The sequence below is a fragment of the Eulemur rufifrons genome, chromosome 7 (assembly GCF_041146395.1).
Source record: "Eulemur rufifrons isolate Redbay chromosome 7, OSU_ERuf_1, whole genome shotgun sequence".
NCBI classification, from domain to species: domain Eukaryota; kingdom Metazoa; phylum Chordata; class Mammalia; order Primates; family Lemuridae; genus Eulemur; species Eulemur rufifrons.
Genome location: NC_090989.1, coordinates 152,569,072 through 152,591,683, shown reverse-complemented (window position 1 = coordinate 152,591,683; position 22,612 = coordinate 152,569,072). Strand labels below are relative to the sequence as shown.

Here is a 22,612-nt window from a genome sequence, read left to right as displayed (position 1 = left end):
AGGTCTCACTATGTCGCCTGGGCTGGTCTTGAATTCCTGGGCTCATGCAATCCTCTTGCCTCAGCCTCCCAAAGTGCTGGGATTATAGGCGTGAACCACCACACCTGGCCAAGACTCTTTCAAAAAGTTATCTATACTTGCTATTACCAGTTCACAGCAGCATTCTTCCTAATAATAAATACTGGAAATAACCCAAATGTCCAAGAATAAGGGAAGTAGGATTGATAAAAATCAATAGAATATCATTTGGACACTAAAATGCATAAAAATTTTTCAGGAAAAATACATATGATATAATAAAACCCCATAATATACAACAGCTGCATGAACTTTGTTAAAAAAAATTAATAGAAAACAATAATTAAAAAGATCAGCATCTCAAGCAACCTGCACAGGCTGCCAGCGTGCTCACATACCTGCTCCTCTGATTTTACATTCAGCTCATCCCGAGACACTAGCTCAAGCACATCTTCCAAGGGCAGGGCCAGGAACTCTTCCGACATGGATACCTCCACAAAGTGCTGGTGGATGAAGCTGTTGGCTGCATCATACAGCACAGCACACATCATTGTCTCAGCAAACTGGCGCACACCCAGGCAATTTTTTGGATGAAGCCTTTTTGCACAAGAAAAGATGAAAAAAAAAAAAAAATTAGAGGAAGAAAAAATGTTATCTTTGATCATTCTCATGTTGGTTCTGGGTAGAGCCACAGAGGGAAAACAAACAAATTTTGTCCTCAGCTTTAAAGGAAACTCCCTGTGTGACACCAAGTGCACCTTCGTGGGACTCGGCTTCTAAAGATAAGATTAAGAAAGATTATCCTGGCCGAGTGCAGTGGCTCATGCCTGAAATCTTAGCACTCTGGGAGGCCGAGGCGGGAGGATCGCTGGAGGTCAGGAGTTCGAGATCAGCCTGAGCAAGAGCAAGACCCCGTCTCTACTAAAAACAGAAAGAAATGATCTGAACAGCTAAAAATATATATAGAAAGAAATTAGCTGGGCATGGTGGTGCATGCCTGTAGTCCCAGCTACTCGGGAGGCTGAGGCAGTAGGATTGGTTGAGCCCAGGAGTTTGAGGTTGCTGTGAGCTAGGCTGACCCCACGGCACTCTAGCCCGGGCAACAGAGCAAGACTCTGTCTCAAAAAAAGAAAGAAAGAAAGAAAGAAAGAAAGGAAGAAAGAAAGACAGACAGACAGACAGACAGATTATCCTCGCAGGTCCCTGCCTCTTGGGCCTGGTGTTCCATGTATCGAGGTAGAATAAGCTCTGTGGGAAGCTGTGAAGTAGCTATCTGGAAAGAAGAACAGGAGAGCATGTAATGGAAAACTTGTTTGCTACATTCCACTGCTGATGTTCCTCGTTGAGTGTCCAGGCACTATTCCACCTCTGGTCACAGGAAGGCATTGAAATTGTAGAATAAGAGTTTAAAACATGTGGAGAGATGGCTTCTCTAACACTGGGACCCTTATACTTTTTTAGACAGAAAGAGGCTCCATGGGTCTAACTGTTCAGACATTCAGAAACAGCAGCAGCTATCATTTTTTTTTTTTTTTTTAGCAGTATCAGTGAGTCAAATACTTTGCTAGGCCTTTTTTACACATTCTCCAGAATCTTTTTAACAACGCTGCAAAACAGTAATTGCTCTTATTTTATAGATGGAAAACTGAGGCTCAGAGAAACCAAAAAATGTGCCCATAGTCCCTCAACAAGCAAGTAGTGGTGCTGAGGTTGAACCCAGGCCTCTTGTACATGTTCCTACAAGAACCAAAGCAGACCTACACTGATCATGACCAGGGAAACCAGGGGTAAATCCTAGCCCTGATGCTAACTGGGCAACTTGGGTGTGTTCTTAAGTTCTCACAATTGTCAGTAATTTCCTCACCTAAAAAAGATGATGACAACAACTACCCACCTGTTAGGGCTGCAGCCATGATTATGTAAGAATGTAGGCAAAAGCACTCAGCATGGTGCCTGGTATGAAGTTAGCTGCTGTTTTAATTTTTATTACGGTTGTCTTCTTATTACTATTTCATCTGAGAAAATTCCAAATGAACCCAGTGTGGTTCTGAAATCTTGGTGACAGCAGCAGACCCTAGGGAATGGACCTTTTCTTATTTTGATTTTGTAACTAATAATCTGTGAAAGGAGATGGTATTTACCAGATTAAAAATTGCCCAGGCTTACTTTCCTTCATTACAATGGTTTTTCTCTTTTTCCCCCATATTGATTTCAGTTTATAGGCACAGAGTTATGATTACTTAGCAATAGTCACCACTGTCTGCAGCAGCAGGCCCACCAGGGACTAAAAGGCTGGCTTTATGATTAGTCAAAATTCTATATAGTTGTTTAATTCCAGCCTGAACTTGCTTTGTCCATTACTTTGGAAACCTATGTGAATTTCCAAATGCCAAGGAAACATGAGCAGGGAGCAACACATAGGCAAGGCAGTATGGCCAGTGAGAAATACAGGGCTCAAGATCAGAGTGCCAGCTCAGTCATCTGTCAAATAATGCCTTTCTCCTAAAGCACTTATGGTGATTGAATGACATTTGTTAAAATGCTTTGCAAATAGAAGGCAGAAATGAGGATAAGCCTTTCTTGGGCCCCTATAGCATAATGTCACTGTTCCCTATCCTTTTGACATCAACCCAAGAGGATTCAAAATGCTACAGACTGGGAGCTGGATAGAGTCCAAAGACATGGGAAAGGATATCAACGTAGCTATTGGCATTCATTTCCATCCTCTCTTCAGGTTAGGATTCCTGTATCTTATTAATATCTTTGGCTGTCTTTGATTGGCTTGGTATAATATTGAGCCCAAAACACACCTTCTCAACTGAACTGGGCTTTCACATCCAAGAGGATGGGATGTGAAAAGCCTGTTTGTGAGGTAATTGGTGGGGAAAGAGGAGGGAGAGCTGCCACATAGGAAAGGGGCCCATTTAGGAGTAGAAGAGAGAAAGGAGGGAAAATAAACCCAAAGGGTAGATAGAGACCCACATCTTTCATCGGCTACTTCACAACCTTTTTCCTTGCTGACATAGCTTGACTTTGTAAGCAAGCAGGCTGCATAAGATGTAATGCTTTTTATCAGAGGCTTTTATCAGTGACTTGAATTAAACATGTTATTGCCTTGATTCACTGATATATTTGATGTTCCGATCTAGCTCTGAGAGAAGAGTTTTAGAAAATACACAGCTGTAGTGCTCGCCTAAAAGCAAGAAAGTCCATACATCTGAAGGCTGGGGAAAGGGCCATAAGAAAAATTCAACCCTAGCCTCAGGGGGAAAAAAAAAACCAGCAGGCTAAAGATCTAATAGGCTGACTGGCCTCAGGAACTATTGCTCTATGAACTTTGATGGCATCGCAGCTTCTCTGTGCTGTCATGTCCTGTCTTTTTCATTACTGCTCAAGTTGCTGGCGATCAAACCTTGAAATGAAGTGCACATGTGCTTGTCCTTAAGGGCACATAGTAAGTGGGGAGCTGGGAGACCCCACCACATTCTGCAGCTAGGCTCAGGGAGAATGACTACAAGGAACAGTGGTAGCGATGGTAACTACTGGAAAGAAAACAGAAAGCAAGCCAAGCCTCTGGGGCCTGTGGCAGGAAATAAAGACAGGAATGAGGTGAGGGTCTAGGTCTTAAAAGGGGTCCTACAGGGCTGAATGAAAAAAATGTCAAGGATAGACTCAAAACATCAGGCTTTATGTTTAAGTATCTGTTTCTAAAATGTTACTGGTGTATGTAAAAACTGCACTGGTCTAAAAGTCACTTTTCTAAGCATCTTTTAGATGTAATAGAGTCTGGATCTAGTGTTGACAGGGATAACCTCAAAAGCCCCTAGGTGGAGCTGTTGTCCCTTGGTGAAGATGTAAGGATAGTCAACTTAATCCTTCCACGGTGCCTACTTAGTCAGAAAGCCATTCTACAAGTTCTGTGGGAACTAAGTCCAGTTTGTGTCTTAGAAGCTCACAAATGAGTACAAAAGACTATGTGTTCCACACATTCCCATGTGCACCCCTCCAGCCTGCCCCAGAAGGCATCCCAGGGCAGTGACAAGCCAGGCTTTGGGGCTGCACTCTCACTACAAGGTCTCCATCTGCATAACTGGGAACAGTACCACTTATCTCAAGATGAAAGCATTCACCTGGTACCCAGCAGGGAGCGGCCCCTGCAGTTAAGGCATCATTACTATGGGTATTATGACTAGTGGCACACACAGCATTGCTCTCTGATTACCATGAGCACCATGGGCAGGATGTGGACAGCAGACGGGGTCCACAGAGCTACTGAGTGAACTGGATTGGTGGGCAAGAATGGGGGAGAGGGAGGTCATCTCTAAGAGGGGATGAGGTTCAGGAGGGCAGATCTGACTCAGGAGTAATGCTGGTTTTCAGACCAGAAACCTGGTGATCAGAGTAGGCTCAGGTGGAGGTTGGGTGGGGGAGAGCATCACAGACATAGGGGTGCTGTTTCAGTTGCTCCCTGCCTGTGTGTGGCCCAGCAATAACACTTACCCACAAATCTCTGGTGGTTAAAGGCCTTTACCTTATGACTAAGAGCTCTGTCTCTTGATGGGGGAGGAAAAGCCTTCTTATCTGCTCAGTTAAAAGGCCACGGGAGACCCATGAGGCCCATTGCCAAGCACTGAAAATAGGTGGGGGTATAATCCATGGTCCTTACTCTAAAGAGTAGACAATGATTGCTCCTAGGGGATTAGCGGGGAGGGATAGAGAATTCTAGGAGGTGAAATTTGGGTGGGCTTTTAAAGAGCTGAAGGATAAAAAGGAAGGTTAAGAAATTCAAGCAGAGGAAGTATTTAAGCAATGATGGAGGTGGCTATGGAACAGTGAAGAAACACTGAATAAATTAGCCTTATAAGATATCAGCTTAATTAGTCTAGGCTGGTCAGACTGCAGAGAGAAGATCAGATGAGGTACACGTCAAGCAAAGGGAGAAAGGAGGCAGGACTATGTAAATCATGTTCCGAAAGGGTTGATCCCAAAGAAATGGTCACTGCTTGATGCTGATTTTAAGAAATGTCATTTCTGCACAGTAATCTCCCAGGATTCTCCAGCTCATTCCCTTCATAAAACTCTATATTCCCCCAAGGACTCAGCAAACTGGCAAGGAATTCCAGAAATGAAATAGTCATGCTCCGCTACATCGGCCAGGCCCACCACATCACCTCACCGTTCTCGGAGGAATGTGCAGCAGGCGTCTTTGATGCTCTGCAGCTGCAGGAAGCTCGCCCCCATCAGCAGTGACTGCACATTTTGCTGGTCAATGGCAAGGTTGCCATTGTAGGCAAAGTTGATCAGAGCCTCCAGGGCACTAGAGGAAAGAGGGAAAGCCATGAGATACTCTTAAGAGACCAGGCCCCAAGTGAACTGACTTTACTACCTGGAGAACATATGGGCCCCAGCCCTAAAATCCATTTAGCCTATGCCCTTGAGAATCTATCTAAACTGAATAACCACTTCACCACAGCCAAAAACTCATTCTACTAAGTTGTCTTCATTGTCCAAATCAACCATGGTCATTTTTCTAAGTTCATTTTCAGTCCCTATTTACCTGCATGCATGAATTATATGGATATGATCATAAAATACTTATCAAGCTCTTCTCCATGTTGCTACAATGTCATGTTTATTGTTTTTAGTGGCTGCTATATAATATTTCAACATGTAAATATGGTATAATCTATTTCCTTTATTGGTAAGCATAATAGCTATTACCATCTTATTACCATTACAATATTTTTGAATTACTACTTCTTTGGGGTCAATTTCTAGAATGAGATGTCAAACATTTTTTCTGGCTTCCAATTCACATTGAGAATGAAATCCAAATTCCATCTATATGGCTGTGTGTGGTCTGGCCCCTCTCCATCTGTCTGACCTCATTCACCTTCCACTCTTTCCCTTCCTCATTCTATTCTAACATCCTGAATACATTCTCACCTCCAGGCCTTTACACTAGCTGCTTCCTCTGCTTGGAGGACTCTTCCCCCAGATGGCTCACTCCTTCACTTCAATTAAGATCTTGGCTCAAATGCCACCCCACCACAGACGCCTTCCCTGTTCACCCTGAAATAGCACAAACCCCCACCATCATTGTCTAGCCTTTACTCTGATTTACCTTCTCACATTACTTTCACTCCCAGCCATTCCATGCATGTATTTGGTTATTACCAGATCCCCATTACTAGAAAGTTGGCACAATGAGAAGGGGTGCTGTTTTCTTACTGCTATACCTCAGTGCCCAGAGCTGTGCACATCAGAGATGTTCAGTCAATTTTTGTTAAGTGAAGCACCAGGACTATACATGGGATTATCATGGCTCTTTCAGACACACACCTCAGAGAGAAGGAGTACACAACTGCCCTTGGAGACCCACTTCTGTGTCTTTCCTTACAAGTAGCTGACCTCAGAGAGTTCTATCTTGCATTTGTTATATAAACCCTCTTCATGTACTGGAGCAGATCACCTTCAATCATCCAAAGGGTACCATACAGTCTCCTAGCTCCTTTTCCACTAGTTTTTACCACTATGAGGTTAAGAGGTTAGGCAACAACTGACTATTGGCTTGGTCTCGGTCTCCGGTTTTCTGATCCATTGAATAACCATAATATCTGGCACTTTCTAAACCTGTGTTGTCTAATACTATAGTCATTAGCCACACATGGCTATTTAAAATTAAATATAAATTGATTAAAATTAAATAAAATTTAAAACCCAGTTCTTCAGTCCTACTAGTCACATTTCAAGTGTTCAACAGCCATCTGTGGCCAGTGGCTATAATTTGGACAGTATAAATAGAAAGAATATCTCTATTGCTGCAAAAAGTTCCAATGGACAACACTGTTCTAGACTGATGAGAAGGGAAGTAAATGAAGGCACTTATTTGAAGAACTATTTTGCCAGCTAAAATGACTAGACCAGAAAAGTGCAGACAGTAACATACCACCGCCCTTGTACCAGCCCCAGTTTAAAAAAATATCTTGACATCTAGGTCCTGCTAAATATGTTACTCTAATAGTAGATTAAAATAGCATCAAAACTCTCTTCATTTTAACCCTATCTCAGGCCACTGGCTGAGGTTCTAATCTGTTTACTAATCACCTATTATGTGTGGTGGGGCTGTGCCATTAGATATCGGGTCCTACTACAGGCCCTGAATGGTACCAAGCACAGGCTAAAACCGCACCTGGAAAGCAGCCTGTGAAACCTAATGGTAGGATGTAGTACCTTGGGTCCATTCCTTGCATTACAATCTCATCTTGCTTGCACTCCATCATGTCGTTCGTAAACATAGCATGGAAGTACGGGATCGAGGCTGCTAAGACGATCCGGTGAGCGCTGAATTTGTGGTCCCCAATCTATAGGCAAAGTAAAATACAAAGACAGATACTGAGGAACACAAATAGAAAAACCCAACCTGTCCCTTCCACAGCTTACCTCACTGCCCACTGCAATGGCACTGAAAGGCATCCCAGGGCAGGGCAGACTCTCAAGTATTTTAAATTCAATATCCTCACTTATAGGAGAAGAATGTAAATAATACATTTTAATGAGGTGTTAAAATGGTTAAAAAAATGTAAGCCTGAATGCTTCAAGTAGTAGTTTTTACTTATATGGCAGTCCCCAACGCACCCCTTCTCAACTCCTCCACCAACTCAAATATCTGATTCCCTTAACACTTCATCTCAACCCCAGTTTTATTAGAAACCAGATGGAATAGACAAAACAAACTGTCCAAGAATGCTGGAGCTTCTAATAGTATGTTCCTCAAAAAGAGTAAATACATAGTGACAGGAAGACTTGAAGAGAAATGAGACCACACTTGAATAGCGTGTGTGTGTGGGGACCAAGGACAGAGTGGGCATCATGAGCTCAAATGTTGGGGTGGAGGGATGTCCTTGGGCACCAGCAGGCTGTGGTAGACAGCAAGGAGCCCAGAGCTCATCTGGGAAAAATGACCCTGGCAGCAGCCAGTAGGCAGGACTGGTGCTGAGGACTGGCCAGTGCTGTGTGTGGCCTGCAGGGACAGAGGCCAACTCTTTCTCTAATCTGTATCAAACCATCACTAACACACCCTTAAGCCTGAGGAATTCTATAAAGTGTTTTCCAATTATCTGCCAAAAGTTTATTTCCTTCAATAAGCCTTGCCATTTATAGCTCCAAGCTATACAAACATTTCCACTTAAGAATTTTCCACACTCCGGAAAGAATAAAACTGTCCTTTTTTTTCTTTTTTCCTTTCCTCAGGTTCCATATTAGTGAAATGCCAGAGCATCTCACTACCCGATGCTCATCTCTTTGCGTCACGCTTAAGGATTCTAGCTCAGGTTCGGTCACTATGTCTGTCCTCTTTCACTAAACTTCAGGTTTATTGTCTGGAAACAGTCCAGATATTATTAACAGTCCAGATATTAAACAGTCAAGATATTTTTATCTTGAAAGATCACATACACAATCTTTCAAATGCAAAAGGATCCTTATCATATTCAAATTCTATTTGTTTCTCATAAAATCCAGGTGTTTCTCTACTACCAATGTTGGGGACATTAAACAGATACTTGCTTTGGGAGTTTTTCATAAATTTAAAAAAAAAAAGAAAATCACAGCAATACATGTATATCTTTCTTAAAGTTGTCCTACAAGGTTTATAATGAAAACCAGCAGTCTCTGTTTCCCTGATTCCACTCTGATTCCTGCTCCCAAGGGCAACCTCTTTCTTCTGGGGCTTATCTTCACCTTTTAAAATAATATTCCTATATATTACTTCTTGATTTTTCATTTTTAGTTATTACATGTGTAGCCAGCCTCCAAATAGGCCCCAAAGACCCTTGTCCCCTGGTATTCACACTCTTGTGCTATCCACTCCCACAATATATTTGGGTTGGTCTACATGACCGACAGAATATAGCAGAGGTGATGATGGTATGTCACCTTCAAGGCTGGGTCACAAAAGGCACTGAAATTCCTCTTATTCTCTCTACTGGCTCACTTGCTCTAGGGGAAGAAAAATAACATATCCTGAGGATAGGCTCATATAAAAAGGAACTGAAGCCTCCTTCTACAGCTACCTGAGTGAGCTTGGAAGAGGATCTTCTAGCCTCAGTCGAGCCTTCAGATGACTGCAACCTCATGGAGAAACCTGGAAGCTTCTTCTGAACACCTGACCCACAGAAACTGAGAGACAGTAAATACTTGTTGAAGACACTAAATTTTGGACTAATGTTATATGTAAAACATAACTATTACATCACTAATTAAATTCATATTATAAAAGATTAGGAATTTGTCCTGATACCTTCTCTTCATATATTAATACCACCCCACACATGCTCCTCTGTCTTCCAATATAATTAAGTCAAATTTTGGTTAAATTGATATTAAGAGTTGCTTTATTAGGTCTATGTAAATATATCATTTATAGTCAAGCTATGCTGAATACTATGATTATATTTCCTTTTTTGTATAATTTTTATTCTCCTTGGAGCGTAAAATTCCTTTTTAATAAGTTCAAATCAGGTTCTCTATCAGTTGTCTCTTCCTTCTTCTTTTTTTATTTTTTAGTTGTCTGTTTCTTGAGACAGCTCTACTGGCTACTGGAACTCTATCTTTCTGGGAATTTCTTTTCCCTCACCTACCTTGGAACCCTGTTTCCTGGATCCCATTTAGTCCTCTTCATTATTCACTTGTTCTGGTGGAAGTATCTTCTAGGAAAGTTTCCTAAGAAAGGGCGTATGCACAATATGTCTGAAAATGCTTTTACTACTCTCAAACTTGAGTGATAATTTAGCTGGTTAAAAATTTCTAATTGTGAATATTTTTTTGTCAGAATTTTGAAAATATTGCTCCATTGTCTTCTAGTTTATTGCTTTTGAGAACTCTCATGCCATTTTAAATACTGACCCTAAATATGCGACTGTTTTCTCTAGAAGCTTTTAGGACTTTCTCTTTATTCTTATAGTTCTGAAATTTCACAGTGCTATACCTTGGTGTTGGTTTTCTTTTACTCATTGTGCTGTATCAATCTATAGACATTGGCTGGGCCTGGTGGCTCACGCCTGTAATCCTAGCACTTTGGGAGGCTAAGGTGGGAGGACTGCTTGAGGCCAGGAGTTTGAAACCAGCCTAAGCAAGAGTGAGACCCCCATCTCTACAAAAAATAGAAAAATTAGACAAGTGTGGTGGCACATGCCTGTAGTCCCAGCCACTTGGGAGGCTGAGGCAGGAGGATCACTTGAGCCCAGGAATTTGAGGTTGTAGTGAGCTATGATATAGCCACTGCTCTCTAGCCTGGGAGACAGAGCGAGACTCAGTCTCAAAAGCAAACAAACAAACAAAACCAACAACAAAAACAGCAACAATCTACAGACATTATTTCTGTTCTGGAAAAATCTTTTCATACCATTTTTTTGATAACTTCGTCTCCTCTATTGTCTCTTTTTTCCCCTTCCTAAATTTCTATTAGTTAGGTGTTGGATTTGAGATAATCCTCTAATTTTCTTATTGTTATCCTCAATTTTCCATCTCTTTCATTTGGTATATCATCTAGGAAACTTCAACTTTATCTTTCAATCTTTCTGTGTTGTAGTTTTTTATGCTGGCTATCATATTTTTAATTTCCAAGAGGTCTTCCCTGTTTTCTGAAGGTTCCACTAAAAAAAAAAAAAAAAAAAAAAAGTCTTGTTTATGTTTCATGAATGCAATATTTTCTATAATCTCTCTTGAGATATTATGTAATCAAATTTTTTTCTTTTTTTTCCCCCTTGCTGTTACTTTTTTCTCAGAGTTATTTTCTCTTTCATTTGTTTTGATCTATGTCTTTTATGTCAGAAATTTTCTTTAAATGTCTGGTGATACTTGGCTATCTGTTCATATTTTTAAAGCTGTTTGAAAGCTCTGTGTATGTGGGTCCTTGCCAATTTGTGGACTTCACATTAGGGTGATCCGGCAAGAATCTGCCATTTTATTGAGGATCTCTAGAAGTAATGAGTTTCTTTAGGACTTTTTCTCTAGGGCTAATTTTATCAGAGCAGGATCTTCCAATCTTTTGCATGGGAGTATTTGCCTGCAGAGATTCTGGAAACTGGGTGAGAGAGGGGGATGGTCCTACCATTACTGCTTCGAACTTTAACCCTCATTTGCCATTTTGCTCCATATCCCACCCCTTCTTCTATGCTTGGTGTGTCTGAATTCGGAGTCTCTGATTCAATTTCTAAGACTAAACTTCCTCTCTTCTGAGAGAGTTGGGGAGGTAGTATAGGCATCTAATTGCTTTTCACATAGACCTTCAACTAATCTTCCTGTTTTTAGTAGTTGGTGTCTCTAATTCTGGAGCTATTCCAGGGTTCTCCAATACAAATCCTCTTCCTTCTTAGTTTCTCCCCCTGGGAGGCACTTTCAGTTCCTTTGGCCCACTAAGTCTGTCACATATGCTCTCTGGCTTTAATATTCCACTGACTTCTCATTTGCTGGTATCTTTTCCCCCTCTAACTATCATTTTAATGGGTTATAGGAGGGAATTAAAGTTAAACGTATATTCAGTTTGCTATGTTTAACTGCTGTGCATTTATTTTTCATAAACAGGACAAAAGAACAAACTGTATGTGCATCAAGAGAGTGAACTGGTTTCTGGGGGAAAAAAAAAAAAAAAAAAAAAAAAAACCTCAGCTAAAGAGAAGATGGACCTATCTTGGGATATGCTAGCCAGATTACATCCAAGTTCTCTGTTCAGTTAAGGGGAACAACAAATTTGACCTTGTCTAGAAGAGGGAGACCAAGAAAGGAGCTAGAAGCTATATCTTATGAGGAATGGCTAAAAGATAGTCTGGAAGAGATAATTTAGGAGGAACATGATGGTTGTCCTCAAATCCTAGAAAGGCCATCAAATAGATGAGGGTGGACCTAGAAAATTACAAGGAGACAGATTTTAGTTTATCATAAAAAGTAAGAACTCACCACCTCACCACCTAAGAATGTATAAGGGAGTCCTGGACCAATTCTAAAACTATTAAGTGACTACTTAAGTGACCTTCTAATTCTACAATCCTGTGATACTATACTTCTGTGAAACGCTTTTAAGGCTGGGCTCAGTAAATCATGTCTGTAATCCCAGCACTTTGGGAGGCCAAGACAAGAGGACTACTTGAGGCCAGAAGTTCAAGACCAGCCTGGGCAACATAGTGAGACCCTGTCTCTATAAAAAAATAGAAAAATTAGTCACATGTGGTGGCATGTGCCTGTTGTCCCAGCTACTCAGGAGGCCAAGGCAGGAGGATCAGTTGAGCCCAGGAGTTCGAGGATACAATGAGCTATGATCATGTCACTGCGTAGACAGAGCAAGACCCTGTCTCAATAAACAAACAAATAAATAAAAGGACAAAGCAAATGGGAACTCAGAATATTCTTTTCTTACCAATAAATATAAATATTATAATATACATTATGGCTGATACGTAGGCCCATGTAAAGGCCACTTTCTCCATTGATCTGCAATTACACACTGCTATCTAAGATTTCCCCTCTTCTCTACCCCTAAGGTGGCAAAGACATGTGAACTGGTGCAATACAATTTAGAAAAAAATTATCTGTAAGAAACATATAACAGGTTGCTCAGAAAACCTAAGGCTATTTGACATATATCCCACCTTTAGGCACACTTTGCTACACATCCACCTCTAAAACAACACCTCTTATAAAGTATTATCAATGAGGCCAGGCACGGTGGCTCATGCCTGTAATCCTAGCACTCTGGGAGGCCAAGGTGGGTGGATCATTTGAGCTCAGGAGTTCGAGACCAGCCTGAGAAAGACCAAGGCCCCATCTCTACTAAAAATAGAAAGAACTTAGCTGGACAGCTAAAAATATATATAGAAAAAATTAGCCAGGCATGGTGGCGCATGCCTGTAGTCCCAGCTACTTGGGAGGCTGAGGCAGGAGGATTGCTTCAGCCCAAGAGTTTGAGGTCGCTGTGAGCTAGGCTGATGCCACAGCACTGTAGCCCAGGCAACAGAGTTAGACTCTGTCTCAAAAAAACCAAAAAAACAAAACAAACAAACAAACAAAAAAACAAGTATTATCAATGAAATGGAATCAGACACAAAATTTAAAGTATTACAGTCAGGTTCAAAGTCTAAGATAGAATAAAAAGAAAGAAATGAATCTATGGTGTACATGAAACACTCTGAATGAAAGAGCTAAACTCATGAATACACATGGAAGCTGCTGAGACTGATCAGGATATTATAACAGATCTCCCTGTGTACACAATACACACCTAGTGCCTGTGCCCACACTGGCACTTAACCAGAGCATGTATCAGCACCAGTCACTTAATCACTGTGAGATGATTTGCAATGAATAGTGTCTACAAAGCAAATTAGGGGCAATCATAGGATGTTGTAGGTACATACAACACCCCCAAATTTGCTTCTAAGAAAAAATAAATAAATGCAAACTGAAAACTTCTACTAAAACTGTAGCAAAGACTCAGCACTCATGCCACTTGGTTTCTACACAGAGTAGATACAGAATGTCTTTCCGAGCAGAGCTCTGCATAATATGATCTGAAGACTGAGACTGAAGCTAGCCTATAGGATTCCTTCATATTGTTTTTTACTATTAGGCCCCTGAAACTTTAATACCTATCAACAGCTTTGTTTGGAAAACTAAAAGAGGTGATGGAGTTACACAAAAGGAAGGGAGATTAGGTTCTAAAAGTCAATGAGGAACTTAAATATACACAAGTTGTAACTCCACTATACTTGGCTTTTAAAAACATGAACATGCTATTCCTTTGGTAACTGTTAAAGATCAAAGCGGCCACCATGATTCAAGTACAGATATGAAAAGGAAAGCGATATGAGGCTGAAGAAGTAGATAGGACATTCAAGAATTCTATTCTTACTTTAAGAGTGTCAGGAAACCAGGAGTAGTACTAAGGAAGGAATTCCAAGCTGGCTGGGCCACTCTGTGGAGGCAGAACATGAACTGGAAGGGCAGGAGTATCAGTGAGAAGTCCAGCCAGGAGACCACTGCCTGGTCCAGAGGAGAGAAGAGAAGAGGTGGGGAGGGAGAAAAAAGGTCAGACTCAAGAAAGAAGTTGACCTTAGAACTGCTATGACTTCGTGACTGACTGGATGTGAAAGTGAGAAAAAAGAAGTGTCAAAATGACTGCCAGGTCACTGGTGCGACTCAGTATGTGGAGGTGCCATTTGCTTAGATCAGCAACAGAGAAGGAATAGGTCAGGGGCAGAAGAATGAGGAAAGGTTTGGACAAGCTGACATTGAGTACCTGGGAGACTTCCACACCGAGATACTAGGTGGGATGTGGATGGATAAGTCTGGAACACAGAGATGAGTCTGGGCTCAGCTGACACTTTTGGGAATTATCAGTGAAGACAGGGAAGAGATCACTTAGGGAGAGAACTCACAGTGTGAAGAGAGAGGGCATAAGACAGCCTTGAAGAACATCTAAAGATCACCTAGTAAAGGATGCATGAGCAAAGGAAACAGAGAAGAGATGTAGAGAAAGGAAGAAAGGAAATGAGAAGAGAAGCAAGGGAGATGTCTGTAGGAGCAATAATGGTCTACCAGACAGGCAACATGGCATAAACACCACAGTGAGAAGGCCCTCCCCCCATGTTACCACAGACAGGCCTCCTCCAAGTTTGGCTTCCCAACTTATAAAATGAGATCATTTCTATTCATCTGACCCCCTCAACAGTTTTGAGAAGATCAAATATAAAGGTGTAGGAGAATGACTGATATGCATGTCATTTGACCAAATCACCAAGGTCACTTCAAATTCCAGAAGTGTCAGTGGGAAAAAAGCATTGTTCTGTGCAGACTGAGCTAATGTTGCTGCCAATCCTGGATCTTGTTTGGAGACACAGATTTATGCTGATTTGTTGGAACCTGGCCACCAATGGGATTTGACTCAAGGGTACATTTGCAAACCTAACTAACAGAGGTACTTCATAGTAGTGAACTGATGAATAAATGACTGGATAATTGGGCTTTGGAACAGATTGAAGATATTTAGCTTTTCCTGAGAGGAGCCTCAGAATCACAGCTTTGGCCTCATTAAATTAAGTGATGTATAATGTAGTACATGTGAAAGTATCTAGCAGTGCCAGGAACTTAGCAGAGATTTAACGAAGTTTTTGTTGCATCTAGCTGAGAGGGCCAGCTGTAAGAGACTAAGACATAAATAACTGAAATTCTCATCACAAGATCAGTCTGATGAATAAAAACTTGGTCCAGAGATTAAAGCTCTGAGTTTTATATTCAGTTCTATCTATGGATATAAGTAAGTTGCTCAATTTTATCATGCCTCAGGTTTCTAGATTGGAATACAGATTATTACCGTGGGCCATGCAAGGAACATAGTAAAAAATTTTTAGATTCTCAAGAGAAGCACTATATGAATACTGGTAAATGTAATCTAGTCAACCACTCTATAAGACAATATTAGAAAATATAGCACAGCACTGAAGGTCAAAATACTTGCCAGTCTCTTCACCCTGTGCCCATCCCCGGGGAGACACAGAGCACAAGCCATATGGTACAGACAAGCTGTACTTAACTGCTCCAGTTTCCAAGCCAGTTATTACCTTTCTGTATGACCCAGGCAAATCTCTTCCCTTCACCCCTGAGCCTCAGTTTCTTCTTCTGTAAAATAAGAGACTTTAACTGAATTAGGATTCCCAACAGAGAGTATTTGTGCTAACAATAGTAGCTCAAAACAAATTAGAAAAGCTTTTGATCATGATGGCATCTACATAGTTTTGAAAAGTAACTATGCATACATGTAAAAGATACCATTTATTCAGCCTATATATTGGTGCACATGTGGCTCTGAGGGCATTAATTCTGGAATCTCTGTGGCCTGGGGACCCCTGCATCACAGGTGCTCCAAAGGTCCCGCCTAGTTAGTACAGTCTACAACTATGACTAAACCAAAGGAAGCAAAAATCCTGAGTGGCTCATCTTCTATTTTAGTGTTGACTTGTTTTAACACACACACACACACACACACACACACACACACATTTTTCCCATTTTCTTCCTTGGAAAGATGGGAAAACCTTCCTTTCCTAGCCCTGCCTTGGTGGTATCTTTGGAGCAACAGGGATAGTGGAAAATAACACCACAAATTCTGTTCTCTATCACAGGCAGGTGGAGCTCAACATTCAACCAGCTGCTTATTCAACCAGGAAAAGCAGCAGGGTAAAATCTGAGTTGTGAGTAATCTGAGAAAGGTGTTCCCAAAGAAAGCAAAAGACACACCTAGAATAGATTTCTCTTTGATGGAAAACCTTTTGATACTGTTGCTCCTACCTTTAGGAGCTCACAATAAATATAAATAAGCAATAAGCAAACAGTTAAGTGCCCTGTCTGTACAGACAGATTACCCTTGGGATCAGTGGGGTTAAGACTAAGCTTTTAGGCAGTCACAAGAGATGCTGAAAATGCATAATAAGAAGTAATCCATAATTCTACTGAAGCATAAATCTGAATCATAAAAGCTATGAAAAAACGGAGAAGCAATAAGGGTTGAATTAATCTCTAAAATAAAATAAAAGAGGCAGGGCATGGTGGCTCATGCCTGTAATCCTAGCACTCTGGGAGGCAGGAGCTTAAGACCAGCCAGAGAAAGAGCGAGACCCTGTCTCTACAAAAAAAAAAAAAAAATAGAAAAATAAGCTGGGCACGGTAGCCCGTGCCTGTAGATCCACCTACTTGTGAGGCTGAGGAAGGAGGATCACTTGAGCCCAGGAGTTTGAAGTTGCAGTGAGCTATGACACCACTGCACTCTAGCCCAGGCAACAAAGCAAGACTCTGTTTCAAAAAAATAAACAAATAAAATAAAATAAAATGGTAGGTGGACTTGCCCTATCAGATGTCAAGACTTATTATAAAACAAAAGAAATTAGAAAATTGTAGTACTAAAAGAAACTGACCAATTGAACAGAATACTCAGAAATATGTCTCATATATATGTAAACTTGATAAATGGAAGAAATGGCATTGCAGATAATATGGAAAAGAATCCATTTAATAAATGGTGCTGAGACAACTGGTTATCCGTTATCTACATGGAAAAAAAAATCAAATTGAAATCTGCCTCACATCATACCAAAAAATCGATTCCAGATGGAATAAAACCTTAAGTGTTAAAGGTAAAACTTTAAAAATTTTAGAAGAAAATATGGTAGAGTCTTTTTGACCTTGAGATCAGGACTTCTTAAAGAAAATTTCAAAAGACATTAACCATAAGAGAAAAGAATTCAATATTTGACTATAGTAAAATTAAGAACTTCTGTCCATTAAGACACCATGAAATGAAAATACAAGTTACAAGTGAGGGAAGATAACTGCAAACATAGAACAAACAAATAATTAATATCCAGAGTATATAAAGAATTCCAATAAATCAACAAATCATAATAAAAAGAAACCCAGGCCAGGTGTAGTGGCTCATGCCTGTAATCCCAGCATTTCAGGAGGCTGAGGCAGGAGGATCCCTTGAGACTAAGAGTTCAAGACTAGCCTGGTCAACACAGTGAGACCCTATCTCGATAAAAAATTTAAAAATCAGCCAGATGTGGTGGCACGTGTCTGTAGTCTTAGCTACTCAGGAGGCTGAGGCAGGACTGCAAGAGCCCAGGAGTTGGAGGCTGCAGTGAGCTATTATCACACCATTGTATTCCAACTTGGGCAAAAGAGCGAGACTCTGTCTCTTAAAAAAAATTTCCTGGCCAGGCGCGGTGGCTCACGCCTGTAATCCTAGCACTCTGGGAGGCCGAGGTGGGCAGATCGTTTGAGCTCAGGAGTTCGAGACCAGCCTGAGCAAGAGCGAGACCCCATCTCTACTAAAAATAGAAAGAAATTATATGGACAGCTAAAAATATATATAGAAAAAATTAGCCGGGCATGGTGGTGCATGCCTGTAGTCCCAGCTACTCCGGAGGCTGAGACAGGAGGATCACTTGAGCTCAGGAGTTTGAGGTTGCTGTGAGCTAGGCTGACGCCAAGGCACTCACTCTAGCCTGGGCAACAGAGTGAGACTCTGTCTCAAAAAAAAAAAAAAAAAAAAAAAGATTTCCTAAAAAGGAAATCTATAGGTTCAGATGGTTTCACCAGAGATTTCTACCAAATGTTTAAAAAAGAATTAACACTAATTTTAATAATGTTTTCCAGAAAACAGCAGAGGAAGGAATAACTCCCAATTCATTTTATGAAGCCAGTATTACAGTAACACCAAAACTAGACAAAGAGAGTACAAAAAAAGAAAACTACATACCAATATCCCTGAATTATAGATATAAAAATCCTTAACAAAATATTAGCAAATAGAATTCAGCAGTATATAAAATAATTATAAACTATGACAAAATAGAGTTTATTCCAAAGTAAGGCAGGTTTAATATTTGAAAATAAATCAATGTAATCTACCATATTAACAAGTTAAAGAAAAAAGTCACACAATCTTCTCAATTGATGCAGAAAAAGCATTTGACAAAATTCAACAATCATTCATGATTAAAAAAAAAATCTCTGAGAACACTAGGAATTGAGGGGAGCTTTCTCAACTTGATAAAGAACATCTGCAAAAACTTCTAGCTAACATCATATTTATTATGAAAGTTTGAATGCTTCCCCCTAAGATGCTGACAAAGGCAAGGATGCCTACTCTCATCACTGCTATTTAACATAGTCCCGGAAGTTCTAGAAAGCTTAGTAAGGCAACAAAATAACATAAAAGGCATACAGATAAGAAAATACGAAATAAAACTATCTCTGTTTGCCAAAGACATATGGTTTATATAGAAAATCCAAAGCAATCTACAAAAAACAAATAATCCTAGAATAAGTGAATTCAGCAAGGATACAAGATATGAGAAACATACAAAAATCAATTATATTTTCCATATACTAGCAAACATATGGAAACCAAAAATTTAAAATACAATTACATTTATAATCACTAAAAAGAATTAAATACCTACATATAAGTCTAACAAACCAAAGTACAGGGTTTGTATGCTCAAACTACAAAAAGCTGATGAAAGAAGTCAAAGATCTAAATATATAAATAGAGAGACATACTATGGTCAAGGACTAGAAGACTCATCACGGTAAAGATTTCAATTCTCCCTAAATTGATGTACAGGTTTGACATAATTCCTATCAACATCCCAGCAAAATTATTCTGAGATGTCTGAGATAATTCTAAAATTTATTTGAAAGACAAAGGAACTAGAATAGCTAAAAAGTTTGAACAAGAAGAATAAAGTGTGACATGAGACATCATGGGGATGACTGTTATCAAAGAACCAGAAAATAAATATTAGTAAAGTTGCAGAGCTATGGCAACCCTTGTGCATCACCGGTGGGAATGTAAAATGGGGCACTACTATAGAAAATAGTTTGGTGGTTCCTCAAAACATTAAATATAGAATTAAAATACAACTCAACAATTCCACTCCTAGGTAGATACCCAAAAAGAACTGAAAACACAGGCTCAAACAGATATTGTATGTGCACACCAATGTTTAGAATAGCATTATTCACAATAGCCAAAAGGTGGAAACAACTCAAGCGCTCATCATTAGATGAATGGATAAACAAAATGTGGTAAATACACACAGTGGAATATTATTCAGGAATAATGAATGAAGGGAATGAAATCAAGAGAATGAGAGGATAAGCCACAGACTGGGAGAAAATATCTGCAAAAGACATATCTGATAGGAGACTCAAAGGGGGATGGGAGAGGGTAAGGGATGAAAAATTACCTATGGGATATAATGTACACTGTTTGGATGATAGGTACACTAAATGCCCAGACTTCACCACTACAATTTATACATGTAACTGAATTCAACTTGTACCCCCTAAATCTACTAAAATTTTAAAAAAGAAAAAAAAATTAGCAAAGAATTAGCAGAATAAAAAGTCAGAATTAAAACAAATTACTATAAGTTTTTTTATTTTTTTATTTTTTTTAATTTATTTTTTTTTTTTTTTGAGACAGAGTCTCACTCTGTTGCCCGGGCTAGAGTGAGTGCCGTGGCGTCAGCCTAGCTCACAGCAACCTCAAACTGCTGGGCTCAAGCGATCCTCCTGCCTCAGCCTCCCAAGTAGCTGGGACTACAGGCATGCGCCACTATGCCCGGCTAATTTTTCTATATATATATTTTTAGTTGTCCATATAATTTCTTTCTATTTTTAGTAGAGACGGGGTCTCGCTCTTGCTCAGCCTGGTCTTGAACTCCTGACCTTGAGCGATCCACCCGCCTCGGCCTCCCAGAGTGCTAGGATTACAGGTGTGAGCCACCGCGCCCGGCCTATAAGTTTTTAAATAATAAAGCTGAAGTTACTTGGAAAAAAGACACATCTGTTAAAGGACTGTTACCTAAAATACAGAAAGAACTTTAAAATTCAACAATAAGAAAACAACCGAATCTAAAAACGGCCCAAAGACCTGGACAACTCACCAAAGAAGATACATAGATGGCAAATAAGCATATCAATATATGCTTATAATACGTCATTACTGAACTGCAAATTAAAATGAGATATCACTACACACTTAAAAGAATGGCCAAAATCCAAAACATTAAGAACATCAAATGCTGGCGAGGATGTGGAGCAACAGGAACTCTCATTCACTGCTCGTGAGAATGAATGCAAAATGGTACAGCCACTTTGGTTTTAGAGCCACGCTCTGAACCATTATGTCATGGCCTTTCTGATGGTACAGCCACTTTGGAATACAGCTGGGCAGCTTCTTAACAAAACTAAACATACTTTTTTTTTACCCATATGATCTAGCAACCCATGCTTCTTGGTATTTACCCAAATAAGTTGAAAACTTATGTTCACACAAAAACCTGCTAACAGATGTCTACAGCAGCTTTATTCATAATTGCCAAAACCTGGACGCAACTGAGATATCCTTCAGTAGATGAATGGAAAAATAAACAGTGGTGCATCAAACAATGGATTATTATTCAATGCTAAAAATAAATGAGTTATCAAGTCACAAAAAAAAATAGGGAAGAATCTTAAAAGCATATTAGTAGGCAAAAGAAGGCAATCTGAAAAGGCTACATACTGTATGATTCCAACTATATGACAGTCTGGAAAAACTATGGAGACAATAAAAAAATCAGTGGTTGCTAGAGGTTTTGGGGGAGGAAGGAAAGAATAGGTGGAGCACAGAGGATTTTTTAGGGCACTGAAATATTCCATATGAAACTATAATGGCATCAACATGTTATTATACATTTGTCAAAACACACAGAATGTACAACACCAAGAATGAACCCTAATGTAAACTGTGGACTTTGGGTGACAGTGACGTGTCAAAACAGGTTCACTGATTGTAACAAATATATCACTCTGGTGCAGGATTTTGATAGTGGAGGAGGCTATGCATATGTGGGGGCAGGGGATATATGAGAAATCTCTGTACTTTCATGCAATTTTGCTGTGAAACTAAACTGTTCTAAAAAACAACGTTTATTTTAATAAAGAAATTACAAACTACAACACAAATGAATCTTGAAAATAAGCTAATAAAATAAGCCAGAATCAAAAGGATAGTATTGTATGATTCTACTTATATGAGTGGTCTAGAACAGGCAAAATCATAGGGCTAGAAAGCAGAATAGAGGTTACCAAGGCTGGGGGAAAGGGAAATGGTAAATTATTCCTTAATGGTTACATAACAGTGTAAATGTATTTAATGCCACTGAATTGTCCACTTAAAAATGGTTAAAATGTTTTAAAAAATAAAGTAAAATAAAGAATAAAGTGGGAGAAATCACTCCACCCATTTCAAGACTTATTATACATACAGTTGACTCCTAAACAACATGGGTTTGAACTGTGAGGGTCTATTTAACCACATATTTTTTTCAATACATTTATTAGACAAAGTTTGGGAGACTTGCAACAATTTGAAAAAAACTCACAAATGAACTGTATAGCCTGGAAATATTGAAAAAATTAGGAAAAGGTATGTCGTGAATGTACAAAATATATGTATTAATAGATGTTGGTCTATTTATAAGAAGTTAAAATTCAGATGGGCATGGTGGCTCACACCTGTAATCCCATCACTTTGGGAGGCTAAGGCAGGAGGATTGCTTCAGCCCAAAAGTTTGAGACCAGTCTGGGCAACAGTGAGACCCTGTTTCTACAAAAAAAAAAAAAGATCAAAACTTATACACACACAGACCATACACAGCATCACTTGTAGTCAAGAGAAACATAAACAAATGTAAAATGTAATATTAAATAATAACTGCATAAATTGACTATAGTACATACTATACTACCATAATAATTTCACAGCTACCTCCAGCTGCTATTGCAGTGAGTTCAAGTGTTACAAGGATTCGCTTAAAATGCTGTATGATGCTGATCATCTCCATGTGAGCAGTTCATCTCTCCAGTAAATTGCATATCACAATAAAAAGTGATCTCTTGCAGTTCTTGCATATTTTTCATGGTGTTTAGTGCAATATCGTAAACCTTGCATAACACTAGGTTTACTGGGACCCATGGGAAGTGGCATTGA

At 39.7% G+C, this 22,612-nt stretch overlaps 1 protein-coding gene across 2 annotated transcripts in view; it reads right to left on the bottom strand.

The window, feature by feature from the left end:
• The window catches only part of KLHL18 (kelch like family member 18), a 51,351-nt gene that overhangs the window by 14,694 nt on the left and 14,045 nt on the right, over positions 1–22,612 (bottom strand). For both annotated transcript variants that reach the window (XM_069475612.1, XM_069475611.1), the window contains exons 2-4: positions 7,252–7,382; positions 5,195–5,335; positions 417–615 (exon numbers count right to left, since the gene is read on the bottom strand). In XM_069475612.1, coding sequence (XP_069331713.1) covers positions 417–615; positions 5,195–5,335; positions 7,252–7,382 — 471 coding nt within the window. The remainder of the gene's footprint in view (positions 1–416; positions 616–5,194; positions 5,336–7,251; positions 7,383–22,612) is intronic.